This window comes from Scyliorhinus canicula, chromosome 1 (genome assembly GCF_902713615.1).
Source record: "Scyliorhinus canicula chromosome 1, sScyCan1.1, whole genome shotgun sequence".
In the NCBI taxonomy this organism is placed as follows: domain Eukaryota; kingdom Metazoa; phylum Chordata; class Chondrichthyes; order Carcharhiniformes; family Scyliorhinidae; genus Scyliorhinus; species Scyliorhinus canicula.
The window spans coordinates 278,237,780-278,255,215 of NC_052146.1; the positions used below are offsets into that span (position 1 = coordinate 278,237,780).

Genomic DNA, 17,436 nt, shown 5'->3' on the forward strand with positions numbered 1-17,436 from the left:
CCCTGGTTACAGACATTTCCCCAGTACCTCTGCTGCTTCATACAACTGGGTGGCACATCACTAGTAGCACAGTGGTTAGCACTGTTGCTTCACAGCGCCAGGGTCCCAGGTTCGATTCCCGGCTTGGGTCACTGTTTGTGCGGAGTTTGCACGTTCTCCCCATCTGCATGGGTTTCCTCGGGTGCTCGGTTTCCTCCCACAAATCCCGAAAGACATGCTTGTTAGGTGAATTAGACATTCTGAATTCTCCCTTAGTGTACCCGAAAAGGCGCTGGAGTGTATCGACTAGGGGATTTTCACAGTTCTTCATTGCAGTGTTAATGTAAGCCTACTTGTGACAATGATAAAGATTATTATAGTCTGGTTCCATTCTTAGCTATCCTGTCGTAACCAGATCCATAGAATCCCTACAGTGCAGAAGGAGGCCATTCAGCCCATCGAGTCTGCACCCACCCTACCTAGGCCCATTCCCCTGCCCTATCCCTGTAACCTCGCCTAACTTGCACATATTTGGACACTAAGGGGCATTTTTATAGCATTGCCAATCCACCTAAATTGCACGTCTGTTTCTTCTTCCAGACCATTCTCCCAGCCCTTCCCGACATTCTGAGACCGGCATTATTTTCTACGTTTTAAGCTGACTACACACAGCTTTACCCTACCCACGTCCCTTGACCCCTTCACTCTCTCTGAATTGCCTATCCAGCATCCAATACTCGCTAAGCAGAATCTTCCTCTCAACTATAATATCGGGAAGATGAAAGCCATTGTATTACCACCAAACCAAAGGATCAACCCTGGTTCAATGAAGAGTGCAGGAGAGTATGCCAGGAGCAACATCAGGCATACCAAAAAATAAGGTGTCAACCTGGTGAAGCTACAACACGGGACCAAATGTGTGCCAAACAGCATAAGCAGCAAGTAATGGACCGAGCTTAAGCTATTCCACAACCAACACATCAGATCCAAGCTCTGCAGTCCTGTCACACCCAGCTGTGAATAGTGGTGGACTATTAAACAGTTCACTGGAGGAGGAGGATTCGCAAATATCCCCATCCTTTATAGTTTTGACTAAAACTTGTTTTCATGGTTTAGGGTAATTGTTTTTTTAAAATTCCTTTTTGAGGGTATGTTAATTTATCACCTTTATACCTAATTGCAGTTATATTCTGCATCCCTGACTTTGCATATTGCTTTCACCACAACGTGGTTTGTTGCATACAATAGATTTTACAAAATTAATCTTCAATCATTTCTTTAAATATCCTTTATTCAAATAATATTTTTTCCTGTCTTATTCAGAAGCCACTTGGGCAGAAGTTCAAAAAAGAGGTGCATATCAAAAACTTGCCCTCCCTTTTTAAGAAACCGAAGCCACAGCCCACCACACCAATAGAAGAAACAACTGAAGACAATATCCTAACTCCTCTCTTTGATCCTAGAGCTCAGGACATGTGAAGAGTGGCAGGCTCTGTTTAAATTCCACTCGTGCTTAATGGAATAAAATGGACCTTTTATGTTGATTTTAACTTGTAGTGTGTCTTTAGTTGTACGGTGTTCATCAACATTAGCATAGTGGAAATTAGCATCAAATAGCTACTTTAAAATGACTGCTCATCTAAAGAAAATACTTTCATGAGGCCAGGATAGAAACTATAACAATTTGGTAGCTAGATATTTCACCTAAATATCTAGTTGACTGCTGATGTACCCCCACAAAATTATTTCAGCCACAAATTCTTTTAGCCAACCTGCATAACTTTGAAATGCATTCTGTGGTGGCCAGAAGTGTAAACCTATTGCGGTAGATTGTTACGAAATGCCTTAACCCGTTGAGAAATTGAATTCATAAATTGAGTTTGCAGCAATCTGTTTTTCGAAGTGTTGTATACTGACAGTTTGTGTCTGTGCTCTCCGTATGAAAAAAAAATCAGAAGAATCACTTTTGAGGTTTTGTTAAAATATTTTGTATGCCATTGTTTAATATTAAATTTGATTGTCTAGTTTTGTGTATGAATGTTTATCTTCTGATGCACGTCAAGACTACCAGACCTTCATAACTGCAGAAGTTTTGATTTTTTTTAAATCTACATCAGTCTTCTAAGTCTAGACAATTAGTTTCAGAAGCAGAAAATAATGGGAGCTAGTAACTTCATTTTTAAATTTGTTACCAAGCTTTTCTGCATTTAGCATTAGCACCTCACTTTACATTTTCTGTGTTTTAAATGTAGATTTTGAAAATGAACTGGAATTAACATTAAAGTGATGGCTGTTTTCGTTCCAAGAATTCTTGTGGAAGAGTCTTTTCTAGTAGTTTTAAAGTGGACTAAATATCTAAGTGGACTAAATATCTACAATTAAGTCTGCTTCTTCCATTTTTATTTTCTCTGCTGCTTATACGGAGTCTTTTCCAATTTATTTTTCACAGCTCATTGGTCTTTGTATCTTTTGTAGCTATGTAATGGGTGAATGACATGATTACGATATTTGAGTTGTGTGAAATTCACGGTAACGTACGTTCGTTTCAAAAAATACAAAGTCTGCCCCCACCTGGTTTGTAATTCATATAGAAGTATCTGAAAAATATTCAGTTAGTCAATTTGGCATTCTCTCAGCTTTATATAATGCGTGACAAGAGTGAAAAACCTATTGCTCTTGATGAAAGTAGAGATTATATTGCTCAGTGCTGACTTTACAGTGTACCAGTATAGAATTTCTTGTCTGATATAAAACAGATTACTGTTAACCCCAATAAGACTCTGTTAAAAACATTTTTATAAATGTACCATCATTTAGCACCTTTTGAGTACAAAGCTGGTTACCTAAAATTTAAACAGAACTGCCAACTCTTTGGTGACAGTGCAATAGATACACAGGAATAATTTTAAAAGTTGTAAGTCTATAGAATGGCATGTTGAATTGATCACTTTTCATTTATACTTCACTGGTAGTTGTGTTGCATGTTTCCTTAATCGTATTTACTTTTTGATCTAGTAAAACTGAAAACTAGATGGCAGAATTATGCTCATCAGACCATAGAATTGAGCATTATGAAAGGAATTCATTTCTAATTTTTTAAAATATAAAGGCCATCTTTCGTCAAAGATTTTGTTCTGAAACTGAATACAGGAATGATATTAATTGGAAGAAAATACTGTCATTTGCTTTGATTTTTATTTCGCCAATAAAGGCAGAATTCTACACAATGTATTGTTACTGGCCTCCGTATCAATAAAGAACTTGGCTGTTAACTTGTATTGTTAATGACTTGCAGTCCAATCGATGCACAGAAAAGAAAACAAGGCTTGCATTTGTCATGACTTGTGTTCCCATCCCCAGCCCACAAACATTCCTAAGCACGTTATAAAAAATAAATTTAGCATTACAGGATTTTACAGGAAGCTCAGGTCATTTGGTGCATTGCCTGTTCGATTCTTTTTCACAACTACCTGTTTTGCTTTCTTAAAAAAAAAATCTATCAAATCGCTTCATTCTCATTTTGAAACTGGACAAATTATATTGCCAAAGGCAGTGTAGGATGAATTTGTGGAACATTTTGGTGACAAGTTTCCTAGACCAACATGTTGTGAACCAACTAGGTTATAAAGCTGTTCTACGTTTACACGTGTGTAATGAGACAGTCATTTTGCAATCTTTGTAAAACACCTTCTGGAGGAATGGGGGGAGCTTTGTGCCTGTCCTGATGAGTACAAGACAAAAAGCTTTGATTGTATGTCTCTTTTTCAGCAATACATAAACTCTGTATTGCCAAGTGACTAATTCCATATTAATTTTGTGAGAATTATATGCAAGTCCAGAGGTATAATAAGAAATATACTGGGAAGCATTCAAAGAAATTATGCAAAATTTTCAACAAAAATGTTTTCCACTAAAATAAATCTGAGAACGTTCCATGTGTAGCTTACAAGGTGTTATGGGCCAGGGTTTAGAGAACCCCAAAGTGTATCATGGAGTTCACCTGACCCACAACTTTTAATAGATTGTGTTATGGGGAGCACCCTCTACAGGTGTGGTACAGCAGAAATGGAAAAGTATTTTTTAAAGCAAAACAATGTTTATTTTATGAACTCCAGTTGCCCTTTTTTAAAACATACAGTGAACATCTTAGCAACCATTAATTCAAATACAACCCCCAAAGAATACACACTAAGTAATCCTTAGTAACTTCCCAAACAACATCCAGAAGACAAAAGAAACACCTTTTAATAGAAGCACATCAGGTTTACATAGCAGCTTGGTGGCCCAGTTGGTTAGCCCTGCTGCCTCACGGTACTGAGGTCCCAGGTTCGATCCTGGCTCTGGGTCACTGTCCGTGTGGAGTTTGCACATTCTCCCCGTGTTTGCCCCCACAACCCAAGAATGTGCAGGGTAGGTGGATTGGCCACGCTAAATTGCCCCTTAATTGGAAAAAAATAATTGGGTACACTAAATTAAAAAAAAAACAGTTTACATTCACTACTGAAAACATTTAGAATTCTGAATTCACCAAATGATCAAGAGATAGTCTTTTCATGGCAGAGAGAACAGCAGTACACCTGCATTGTCTGGCTTCAGCTCCAACACTGAAAACAAAACTAAAACACACCCTGCAGCAAACAGCCTAAAATGAAAGTAAAAAGCTGACAGACAACCCAGCTCCACCCACACTCTGACATCACTGAGAAACATCAATTTCTTACAGGTACATTTCTTAAAGGTACTCCCACATGACAAAGGGAAGTTAAGTATAGTATTAAGTTAAAAGAAGCTTATAATATTGCAAAGAATAATAGTGAGCTAGAGAATTAGGAGAACTTCAGAAACCAGCAATGGGTAACCAAAATGTTGGGAGGATGTTTCCACTTGGGAGAGTGTAGGACCAGAGGATATCATCGCAGAATAAAGGGGTGCTCATTTATGAAGGATTTGAGGGAAAATTTCTTCTTAAATAATGGTGAATCTTTGGAATTCTTCACCCCAGGAAGCTGTGGATGCTGAGGCCTTTAACATTTTCAGGGCTGAGATCGCTAAGTTGTCAGTAGGGAAATTGAGGGTTATTGAGCGAAACAGGAAAGTGGACTTAATGTGTTAGATCGGCCATGATCTCAAATGGCAGAGCAGGCCCGAAGGGCTGAATGGCCTCCATCTGTTATGGAAACAATTGAATGAGAGTAAACTAGGCAGAATATTAAAAAGAGATTGCCTTTTATGTATGTGTATGTCTTGCAGAGCAGCTGAAGTAAATTTTGGAGGCAGGAGAAATGATGGTGGCGTGGGGGGGCGGGGGGGGGTGGGGGGGTGGCGGGGCGGGGTGCAGGGGGGGCGGGGGGGGTGGGGTGGGGGGGCGGGGCGGGGGGGGGGGGGGGGGGGGGCGCGCGCGCGCGGAAGGAAATGGCAGAGAACTTGAGCATATATTTTGGCTTCATAGCAGAAGACCCAAATGACCAGGAATAGTGAGTAACCAAGTGGCTAATAATGAGGAGCTCAGAATATCACCAACAGAGAAAGTATTGGAGAAATCTAAGAACTAAAAGCTGACAAATCTCCAGGGCCTGATGGCCTATGTCTTTAGATTCTGAAAGAGATAGCGGATGCATTGGTTATGATTTTCCCAAATTCTCTCTATTCTAGGAGTTGTCCTGGCAGATTGGAAATCAACACTACTGTTCGAGTAATTGAGAGATAAAATGGACCAGTTAGCCTGACACCAATTGTCTCAAATGCTTAAATCTTAACACCCCTGAGAAAAGCATGATAAAAGACCGTTGATGTGATTTTCCGAAAGGGAAATCTCAAAGTTGTGTCTTTGTTGTCTGAGGGTTGTTGATCATGGCTCTCGGCACATCTCTTTGCCATTATATCATAATGGGGAAAGCCAAAGTGACAGGCCTCTGAGATCTCCAACCTTTAGGGGGGTTATACCTCTGCCACTATCATTATGGGTAGCACAGTGGTTAGCACTGTTGCTTCACAGCACATGGGACCTGGGTTCGATTCCCGGCTTGGGTCACTCTGCAGAGGCTGCACGTTCTCCCTGTGTCTGCGTGGGTTTCCTCCCTGTGTCTGCGTGGGTTTCCTCCGGATGCTCCGGTTTCCTCCCACAAGTCCCGAAAGACATGCTGGGCTAATTGGACTTTTGGAATTCTCCCTCCGTGTCCCTCAGTGTACCCGCACAGGCGCCGTAGTGTGGCGACGAGGGGATTTGCGCATTCTCCCCGTGCATAATGTATACTCAAGTATCGACTTTTTTGTAGTGGGGAAATGGATGCTTCCAGGGTTGGTCAGGGCAGAATACTCTGCAATTGTAATCTCCAGCCAGGCTCCACATTATATGGATGTGAGATTGGAGACAGGCAGTGCCCAACACCCCACATGGAGGTTGGACGCGGCCATACTGCCTGATAAGGCCTTCAGCGAGAAAACATCACAGGCTGAATACATAAAGAACAACCAAAATGGGAAGGTCTCACCCTCCTCGTTCTGGGAGGCGCTAAAGGCGGTGATAAAGGAGACATTTTAAAGCACAGAGAGGAGAGGGCAGCTAGGCAACAGCTCGTTGACTCCATACTGGAGGTGGACTATCAATACTCCGAGGTCCCGACCGTAGAGCTCCTGGCGAAGAGAAAAAATCTACAGATGGACTTTGACCTGCTCTCCATGAGGAGAGCGGTGCACCAACTCCACCAGGCACGGGGGACCTTGTATGAATACGGAGAGAAAGCCAGCCACCTGCTGGAGCACCAGCTTAGAAAGCAGGTTGCCACAGGGGAAATTGCACAAATTAGGGATAGCAGATGCACATTGGAAATGGACCGAGACAAGGTCAACAAAGCCTTCGAGACCTTCTACCGGGGGCTATATAACAAGGATGCCCTGAGCAGGGGATTTGGGGATGAAGCAATTCCTGGACAGACTGGACATGTCAGTTGTGGGGGGGGGGGGGGGGGGGGAGAGACAGGAAACAGGGCCTGACAGTATTGCTAGAACTGGGAGGGGTCATGGAGAGTATTAGTTCAATTTAGGCGGGGAAGGTGCATTCCTGGCAGACGTCTACAAAAGATTTGTGACAGCACTGGCCCCGCGCCTGTAGGAGATGTTAACAAACTTGCTGGTGCGGGGCACACTGTTGCCTATGCTGGCACAATCCTCAATCTCATTAATAACTAAAAAAGACAAAGACCCAACAGAGTGTGGTTCCTACAGACCCATCTTGCTACTAAACGTAAACGCTAAAATATTGGCCAAGCTCCGAGCCAAGAGGCTGGAAAACTGCATACCAGAGGTGGTCGCAGAAGACCAAATGGGCTTTGTTAGACAGCTAACATCGAACATCAGGTGCCTGCTGAATGTGATCATGAACCCATCCGGTGAGAGAACACCTGAGGTGATTGTCTCCCTAGACGCAGAAAATGCCTTTGACAGAGTCGAATGGAAGTACCTCACAGAAGCACTGGAGCGGTTTGGGCTCGGAACAGGTTTCACCATCTGGGTGAAACTCCTGTATAACGCCCCCATGGCAAGCGTACAGACAAATACCACCAGTTCGAAATACTTTCAGCTGCACAAGGGCATGGGGCAGGGTTGCCCGTTATCCCTGCTGCTGTTCACCCTAGCATTAGAACCACTAGCGATCACGCTCAGAACAGCAAAGAACTGGAAGGAGATCCGAAGAGGAGGCAGCGATTATAGAGTTCCGCTCTATGCGGATGACTTGCTCCTCTACAACTTGGATACACAAAGCAGCATGGAAGGAGTTATCACGTTCCTGAAAGAGGTTGGAGCATTCTTGAGCTACAAATTTTACATGAGCAAAAGCGAGATCTTCCCGGTGAACCCGCAAGGGGTAGGGGCAGAGCTGGTGGGACTGCTGTTTAAACAAGCCCGACACAAATTCTGCTACCTAGGGATCCAAATCGTCCACGACTGGACAGGGGTCTACAAATGGAACCTGACCAGCCTGACAGAGGAAGTTAAAAAGGACCTGCGGGGGGAGATGCAAGAATCCCAAAGAAGGTCCTACAGAAAAGGAAGTCCGGGGAGGGGGGACTAGCTCTCCCACTGGGCAGCGACAGCAGAAAGGATGAAGGGGTGGATAAAGGAGCCAGAAGCCGAATGGGTGCTCACGGAGGTGGACTGCAGCAAGGGGACTTCCCTCCGGGCCCTAGCCATGGCGGCACTCCCAGCCCCATCCAAGAAGTACTCAAGCAGCCCAGTGATGTTGGCAACACTCCAGTCGTGGAACCAGCTGCTACAACATTTCGGCTGAACCAAAATGTCCGACAAGGCCCCCATCGGCAACAACCACAGGTTCGCGCCGGCGCTCACAGATGCCTCCTTGAAAGGGTGGAGGCAGGACGGGGGAGACACTGACAGTTGGGAATCTGTACACTGACGGTAGGGTCACAACACTGGATTAACTGACGGAAAGATTTCAACCACCAGGGGGCAATCAATTCAGGTACCTGCAGCTCAAAAACTTGCTACGGAAAGAAACAAGGACATGCCCACCACCGCCACTACTAGAACTACTGGTCGCAGACATTGTAGGCAAAGGAAACTAGCGACATGTACGGACGACTGATAGAGAGGGCCAACGCCAAACTGGATGCGACAAGGTAGAAGTGGGAGGAGGACTTGGGGTTTAAAATAGGGTGGGGACTCTCTAGCAAAGCACTGCACAGGGTCAACTCCACTTCCACATGTGCAAAACTCAACCTAACGCAACTAAAAGTCGTACATAGAGCCCACTGGACCAGAACCGGTTCTTCCCGGAGGTGGAGGATAGATGTGAAAGAAGGCCTGGCCAATCACCCCCACATGTTCTGGTCTTGCCCCAGACTTGCTGGGTACTGGACAGCCTTCTTCAAGCCAATGTCCAAAGTGGTGGGGATGAGGGTGGAGCCATGCCTGAAAGTGGCAGTCTTCGGGTATCAGATCAGCCAGATCTCTTCATGGAGAGGAGGGCCAATGCCCTTGCCTTTGCCTCCCTGATTGCCCGCCGTGGACTCCTGCTCGGCTGTCAGTCAACAGCATCACCTAAAGCTGTAGGCTGGCTGTCCGACCTATCGGAATTTCTCAAAATGGAGAAAATCATCCATGGGTCGGAAGAAGGCTTTCACAGAACATGGGAGCCATTCACCCTGGTGTTCCAGGACCTGTTTGTAGCCACAGATAAAGAGAAAGTAACCAAGACACAAAAGGAAAGAGGGGGAGAGGGAGGGGGGAAACAAGAAAACAAAACCGAACCCAGCAGGAGGGCCGGGGTCCGCAGGGCGGGGGGGGGGGGGGGGGGGGGGGGGGGGTGGGTGGGGGGTGGAAAACAACGGTGGGAGCCAAGAGGGAGAAAAGAGAGGGGATCACAAGTGGGAATGGCGACACAGGGGACGACAATGGCCATAGCAAAAGCGGCAATGGGAAATAAAACAAGAGCAAAAAGAAATGATGAAATGAACTCATGCAAATAGCAAAGAATGACTGTAATGTAACTAACATTAGTGCCCTCCCTTGCCAAATTCTTATCATTCTGTGTGTATTTATATTGAGTTATGTGTAACAAAAAAACAATTAAAGCATTAAAAAATGTTTTTTTCGAAACACCCTAGATTCTAGAACTGTTCCATCTTAATGGAAAGTAGCAAATATAATCTCTTACAATCTCAGTTAATGTTACTACTTTTCTGGAAGATCCCAGGATGGAACCTGGTTCAAAAGACCATCAGCTGGATTCTTCGCTGGTGGGCTCCAGGGGCTGGGTTAGCACACTGGGCTAAATCGCTGGCTTTTAAAGCAAAGGCAGGCCAGCAGCACGGTTCAATTCCCGTACCAGCCTCCCCACACAGATGCTGGAATGTGGCAACTAGGGGCTTTTCACAGTAACTTCATTGAAGCCTACTCGTGACAATAAGCGATTTTCATTTCATTTCATCCGTTTCGCCAGCAGTGCACTCACGTTCGCTGATTTCATGATGGCACCCACAGTGGGAAACCCCATTGGCCGGCTGCTGGGACAAAGAATCCTGCTGTCGGCGGGGATGTGTTGCAGCAGGAAACGGGTGTGGCGGCATGGAGAATCCCACCTCATAGCTTATTTTGTTAAAAAGAAAATATAGAAGAAGAGTCACAGGGCTACTAATTAGCTTTTAACAACAAAAATGTTTATTAAACATGAAAAGTTTGAAAATAATACAATATTCCATCACTCACACTTCACAAATTTTAAGGATAACACAGGTTACAAAATAGGTCTCATGTTATAATGCTCTTGGTAAAACACAGTCACTGTAACCCAACAGGTCAACTGTGGTCGGACAACACCCTACTCTGAAAACAGATGGCAGGTGCCACTCAATTGATCTTCCGTGGATTTCTCCTCAAATTCCCCCGAGGTGATTGTCATACACGTGTTTCCGAATTCTAAACCCAAAAATGTGCAGAGTAGGTGGATTGGCCACACTAAATTGCCCCTTAATTGGAAAAAATAATTGGGTAATCTAAATTTAAAAAAATAAAAAAAAAAAAAAAAATCTTCATGCAACCAATACTTTCAATCAGCTGTTTTAATCAAAGATCCACCTCTGGGTTTTCCTACTATCCTTTCAAATACAGTTTTGTCTCCACTGTTTTAGCAAGGATCTAACACCAGGTTTTCCAACTCTCAGTATTCCTTTGTCTTGAATGCTTTTAAGATTTACAAACTCTCCGAGATCCAGCCACTAAATGTTTCAACCATCACTTTTCCGGCCATAGTAAAATATCACAACCCTTTAGGATTGTTTTAGATGTCTTTAGTTTCTCACTAGCCAACTTCTTTGAAATTATGCCTGCGACTTCAATGAACAGTACTGGTTGTGTTGTAATTCACCAACTAAACATTAGGCATCTCACAGGTTTATAAGTGAATGTTGAAGTCAGCTGACCTCAGACTGGCTGGAGGAAGCTGGAGAGAGGTTGCTTGTGCATTGGATTGGATTTGTTCATTGTCATGTGTACCGAGGTACAGTGAAAAGTATTTTTACTGCATAATTTTACAGTTAATAATCTATTGTTTTGTATATAGTTTACCCACAGTTATGTTAATAAATCGTTTATAGCATTAGCTATAAGTGTTCTTGTAATAAATCAGGCATCTGACAACAACATTAAAAGTACCCTGTTCCAGTTTCCTATTCCTTGAATTTCATTTTTCCTGGAAAATTGTTTTAATTTCTCTAGTTTCCCTAAGGAGTTGTTCCTTAGGTTACTGGCACATGCTTGCTTGCCCTTTACCCCATTGTTAGCCTTCATTTCGAGCAAATCTGTGAGAGATGTTCAATCTTTCACTGCTAGGCTTCTTCCAATCTGCCTTTCAGTTAAAACTAAACTATAGGGCAGCACAGTGGCGCAGTGGGTTCGCACTGCGGCCTCATGATGCCGAGGTCCCAGGTTCGATCCCGGCTCTGGGTCACTGTCCGTGTGGAGTTTGCACATTCTCCCAGTGTTTGCGTGGGTTTCGCCCCCACAACCCAAAAATGTGCAAGCTAGGTGGATTGGCCACGCTAAATTGCCTTTTAATTGGAAAAAATGAATTGGGTACTCTAAATTTATTTAAAAAAAAACAACTATACGACCATAAGACATAGGAGCAGAATTAGGCCACTTGGAGCATCAACCTGCTCCACCATTCATCATGGCTGATATTTTTCTCATTCCCATTCTCCTGCCTTTTCCCCATAACCCCTGATACCCTCATTAAGCAAGAACCTATCTCTCTCTGTCTTAAAGACACTCAGTGATTTTGCCTCCACAGCCTTCTGCGGCAAAGAGTTCCACAGATTCACCACCCTCTGGCTGAAGGAATTCCTCCTAATCTCTGTTTTAAAGGATCGTCCCTTTAGTCTGAGATTGTACCCTCTGGTTCTAGTTTTTCCTACTACTGGCCACATCCTCTCCACCACCACTCTATCCAGGCCTCGCAGTATCCTGTAAGTTTCAATAAGATCCCCCCTCATCCTTTAAACTCCAATGAGTACAGACCCAAAGTCCTGAACCGTTTCTCATACGACAAGCTCTTCATTCCAGGGATCATTCTTGTGAACCTCCTCTGGACCATTTCCAAGGCCAGCACATCCTTCCTTAGATATGGGACCAAAACTGCTCACATTACTCCAAATGAGGTCTGACCAGAGCCTTATACAGCCTCAGAAGTACACCTCTGCTCTTGTATTCTAGCCCTCTGGACATGAATGCTAATATTTGCCTTCCAACTTCCGACTGAACCTGTGTTAACCTTAAGAGAATCTTGAATAAGGACTCCCAAGTCCTTTGTGCTTCTTATTTTCTCAGCATTTCCCCACTTAGAAAGTAGTCTATGCTTCCATTCCTCTGTCCAAAGTTCATAACTTCACACTTTCCACATTGTATTTCATCTGCCACTTCTTTGCCCACTCTCCTTGCCAGTCCAGGTCCTTCTGCAGCCTCCTGCTTCCTCTTTCTTTTTAAATTTAGAGTACCCAATTCATTTTTTCCAATTAAGGGACAATTTAGCATGGCTAATCCACCTACCCTGCACATCTTTGGGTTGTGGGGGCAAAACCCACGCAAACACGGGGAGAATGTGCAAACTCCACATGGACAGTGACCCAGAGCCCGGATCAAACCTGGAACCTCGGCGCTGTGATGCAGCAGTGCTAACCACTGTGCCACCGTGCTGCCCCTTAACTTATTTAACAGTGTCCTATTTGGCACCGTGTCAAAGGCCTTCTCGAAATCTGAATAAATCACATCCACTCCGTCTAAAATATTGCCAATGACCGAAGTCAGGCTAACTGGCCTATAATTTCCTGTCTTCTGCCTCAAAAAAGTACTTCCTTAAAAGTGGTCCCTGGTTTCTCAGTAACATCTCATTTTCTCAAGCTCGTGTTTACTTTTCTCATCATAAACTCTCTCAGCACAACTGAAAAAGTTTGAAATGAAACCAAATCCCCCATACGTGTAAACATCTTTGTTTAACACGAATTTAAATAGAATTGTACCCTTTGTTTTACACAAAAACACTAAATTAAATTCACTTAAATCTACACCCTATTTCTCATATTTAACAATACAAATTTGCAGTGCGTTGGGGCCAAGTTGCGGTGCGGGGGGCAGGGGTGATGCTGACCACGGGGCCTCACAATTGGGCCGCCCCCTCAAGATGGCGGCCCGTGGGAATCTCTCCTATTTCACACCATGCCTAAATTTGCATGACATGGAACAGAATTGCATCCTGCTTTATGACTGCAAGGGAATCGTAAAACAAGTTCAATTCAGCTCTGGTCGGAAAACATAAAGCTGGATTCTCCGTTTCAGTGGCTAATTGCCCGTGCCCACATAGCACGTGTGGTCTTTCACGACCAAAAAAAAACGGCTTGAAACCCTCGCTGATTCCGGGGGCAGTGAGGGGCCAGCACTGGGTGAAAGTGCAGTGCCGAAAAATGGGTGGGGGTCCTGGGCTGCGTGTATGCACAGCTGATGGGCTGCAGTGGTCGCACCATACAACATGGTGCCGGCCATGCGCAGACCCGATCCACCATTCATGACCCCACAGCCCATCCACTGGCCATCCCTCAGCCCTCGCATGTCCCGGCTGAGTGTGGCGGTGCTGGACACACTCCATAGCCGCCATGCCAGGTTCTCGCACGGCTGAGATCACACTGTCCCACGCTGTCAGGAAATCGTCCCAGCGGGGGTGGAGCATCGTGGGAGGGCCGTTCAATGATGCGGCAAAGCCGTTACACCGTCGCGCGGAGCAATGACACCATTTCGGGGGGGGGGGGGGGGGGGGGGGGGGGGGTGGAGAGCATGGCTGACCGGCGTCAGACCGGCACCGTTTTTGGCGTCGGAGCCCATTCTCCGCCCGATCACCGACCATGATTTCGCCATCGGGGAATCCTGGCACAGTCCCTCATGGAGAATCCCACCCCTTGTATCCAGGAATATTTAGTATGCAATTCTGCCTTTTTTGAGCTAGGTCTCTGTTATTGCCATATCATTTTCCCACTTGGCTATCTGCAACTGCAGCACACAATCCTTATTTAACTCATGTATTCAGATACCTGCAGTTTATATCCTAGGTAATTTGTACAAAGCTACACTGACAAAATCAAACAACTGAATGTGTGTTCCTTTACTGAAAGGTGGAAAAAGCTGTCTGGACTTTGCTGAAAAGTCTTGAATTCCACATCCCATTGCCATCATCTCTTTTCACAGCCACCTAACAGCCAAAGTAAATCGATGGAATAACGTAGGTACCATTTCACAAATAAAATAGAGCAAATACACAATGAAATTTCTAAATTCCCTACTTTATACAACTCATAAATGGTATGTAAATGAGAACTCAATGAATCCAACCTGACAGCCAACCTGAACCATGAACTTTAATACAAAATGCAGATCGCAATAGGCTGTTCGATTCTGTTATGTAAATTAAGGAGACCTGCATTTTGCAATATATTGTAACTATTTGTATGCTGAAGTAATAATTGTGTAATCATTTTATTTATTCTTTATTTTTATGATTGTCCATAATCATGTCATGTATTATGATTACTTGTTTTATTTGTATGATCAGCATAATGTGGCACTTGCTGCCATTATGGTTTTCCAATAAACCAATTTTTTATCCAGATGTCCCGAGGTCATGAAGCAGGCAATCTCAAAGCGATGAATATCTTTGAAGTGCCAGTTAACATTGTAATATAGGAATTGCGGTATAAAGGTCTGGCACATATAGGGTTAACATGGTACTGAATACAGTAGTGTGCAGAGTGATGTAAGATATCACATAATCAACACCTGGAGGTCAATTTTGGTGTTGGACTGAGCATGTGCACAAGCAAGCACGGAGCTGTCCCTTTACTGTAAATATGTGCATAGTACTTGTAGTTAATAAAAATTAATCCAAGACTACAAAGATTTTATTAAGATCTACCAAACAATATCCAACACACCACAATAGTGGTTCCCAACCTTTTCAGTAACATCTTCAATGAGAAACAATTCCATGACACACTCACTTTTTTCAGCTGAATCAACTGCTCATAAACACCCCACAATATGGTAGCGAACCGACAGTGCCCAATCACATACATGGGGTGGGGCCATCTGTGTCCCATCTCCATGGTGATGAAAAGTTGGCGCCTGCTAGTTTTGGTGGGTTTCGTGAGGGTGGGTGGGTGGAGAGAGTGCAGGAGAAATTGTGGAGGAAGAGAGTGGAGGGTGAGAAAATGGAAAGTGTGGCGAAGTAATGGAGGGAGAGTGTGATAGTAGAAAGTGGTGGGAGAGATAGTGGAGGGAGAGGGTGATAGTAGAAAGTGGTGGGAGAAAGAGAGTGTGTGGAGGGAGAGGGTCTGATTGGGGAGAGTGTGGTGGGAGGGGTGCAGGATCAGATAATTTCAGTGGGCGGTTAGTTATGGGGGTTATTGAAGGAAGTTTGGGGGTAGACACTTAATTTATTCCCATACCTACTAACTAATGCAATGTATTACATTTATATCACATCTCTTCAATGAGATCCACAGAAGTGGTATCAGTCAAAACATGATACTGAGCGGCATAATGAAATGTGGAGTTTAGTACCATATGATTTCTAATGAATATGTCAAATGAACATTTCTCAGTGAACAGGAAGTCTGTTTTAAACCTTGCCTTCTGGGTACCTGCTGTTCATCAGGCCAATTTCCCCTTGGGGGGAACTGCGGGCATTGTTCCTGTCTTCTCACTTCATCCATATGATCAACCTCGCACGTGGTTTCTCTCCATTGCACCAAATGGTGCTATCACAGCCACGCAAGTACCCACAAACTCATCATTTCCACAAACTCATCATTTAGGGCATGTTTATAATTTTACATCTTTGCCCCATTCGCTTGGCAAAGCTTTACTAATACCAAAATTCCCAATGCATCGGTTCACCGCAATTTCATCTCAGGTCAAGCTCATGCCAGGTATACCAAGGATCTCGCCCTTGCTGTGACCGGTTCATCAGGATACAATTCATAATCTTCCACCCTCATATTATACTTTTTTTACTCCTCTCTCTTTCGTCTAGTATTCTGGAATGCGACAGCATGTCCTTCTTAGAAATATCCGAGGCAGCCCTGACACAGGCCAAAATCCCCTCCGGCTGTGCATAGAGGCTCTTCCCTTGCTCAAGGAGTGAAGCCAACAGCCTCTCATATCTTTTTTGAATGACTTATCACATGTCTTGCTGGTCAGGGGGAGGAAAATGGATTAAATTTATGGATTATATTCCAATCTCTGGGTCTGCCACACTCCTCTGCCTCCTCTCTGCCCCCGCTCTCCTCAGTGCTACACTCCCAGGTCTCAATGCCAGGGTTTTGTTCTTTATTTTTCTCAGACACCTGCGGCCCGCAATGTTGACCACAAGTAAACTCCTAACAGATTTGCCAGGGGGATGCGGTGCGTGCATCTGACATTCCTTCCTACAAGGGTAACCACAACAGATAGACAGAGAGGTGCCATTAGAGCTTGGTTTAATCAACAAAAACACTTCACGGTTGTCAAAACTTTTCTGCTCTACAATGAGGGGCTGGTCATCCCAGTTTCCCTTCGCCCGAGATGCTTCATAAAAATATACCAGGTTCACCTGGGCATCACAACATGCAGGGTATGAGCCTAATTCACTGTCATCCATGAGGCATTTCCAGGGCAATTGAGGACACTATAGCAAATTATAAGGCGTGTGCCCTGCACAGGCAGGACCAAAGAGAGCCCCGCATTCCCACACAATTCCCTACCAGGCCGTGGGAGAGGCTGGACATCAACCTATTTGTCTCCAACAGCAAATTGATCCTTATAGTGGTGAATTACATTTCCAGATGGGTTCAAGGTAGGCAATTATATACGATTACCACAGGGACAGTAATTAAGGCATTGAAAGAGATGTACATCAGCCAAGACATCCCGGACAAGATCATGTCTGATAATGGCCTACAAGTTTCAAAGGAGTACTTTGTGCACTTCACCACATCCAGCTTTCACCAACAAACCAGTAAATACCAACAGTGAAATGGGGAAGCGAAAAGAGGAGTCCGCATTGTAAAAGTAAAAACTCTAAAAAAGAATAAGGATTTTCCGACAATACTGCTATCATACAGGTCCACTCTGTTGCAATGCAGCCAGGCCCTTTCTGAACTCCTGATGGGTAGGAAACTTTGCACACAACTTCCAATCCTGTCGAAGAAACTAATGCCATAGCTGATAAAGATTATCAGGCATGATGTGGAGATGCCGGCGTTGGACTGGGGTGAGCACAGTAAGAAGTCTTACAACACCAGGTTAAAGTACAACAGGTTTGTTTCAAATCACTATCTTTCGGAGCGCTGCTCCTTCCTCAGGTGAATGAAGAGGTATGTTCCAGAAACATATATATAGACAAAATCAAAGATGCAATAA

The 17,436-nt window shown here is 44.2% G+C and overlaps 1 protein-coding gene across 4 annotated transcripts in view; it reads left to right on the forward strand.

The window, feature by feature from the left end:
- The window catches only part of LOC119974718 (exportin-5), a 154,899-nt gene extending 151,648 nt beyond the window's left edge, over nt 1-3,251 (forward strand). For all 4 annotated transcript variants that reach the window (XM_038813871.1, XM_038813881.1, XM_038813892.1 and 1 more), the window contains exon 32: nt 1,303-3,251. In XM_038813871.1, the coding sequence (XP_038669799.1) occupies nt 1,303-1,458 (156 nt within the window). In that variant the 3' untranslated portion in view covers nt 1,459-3,251. The remainder of the gene's footprint in view (nt 1-1,302) is intronic.
- The last annotated feature ends 14,185 nt before the right edge of the window (nt 3,252-17,436 follow it).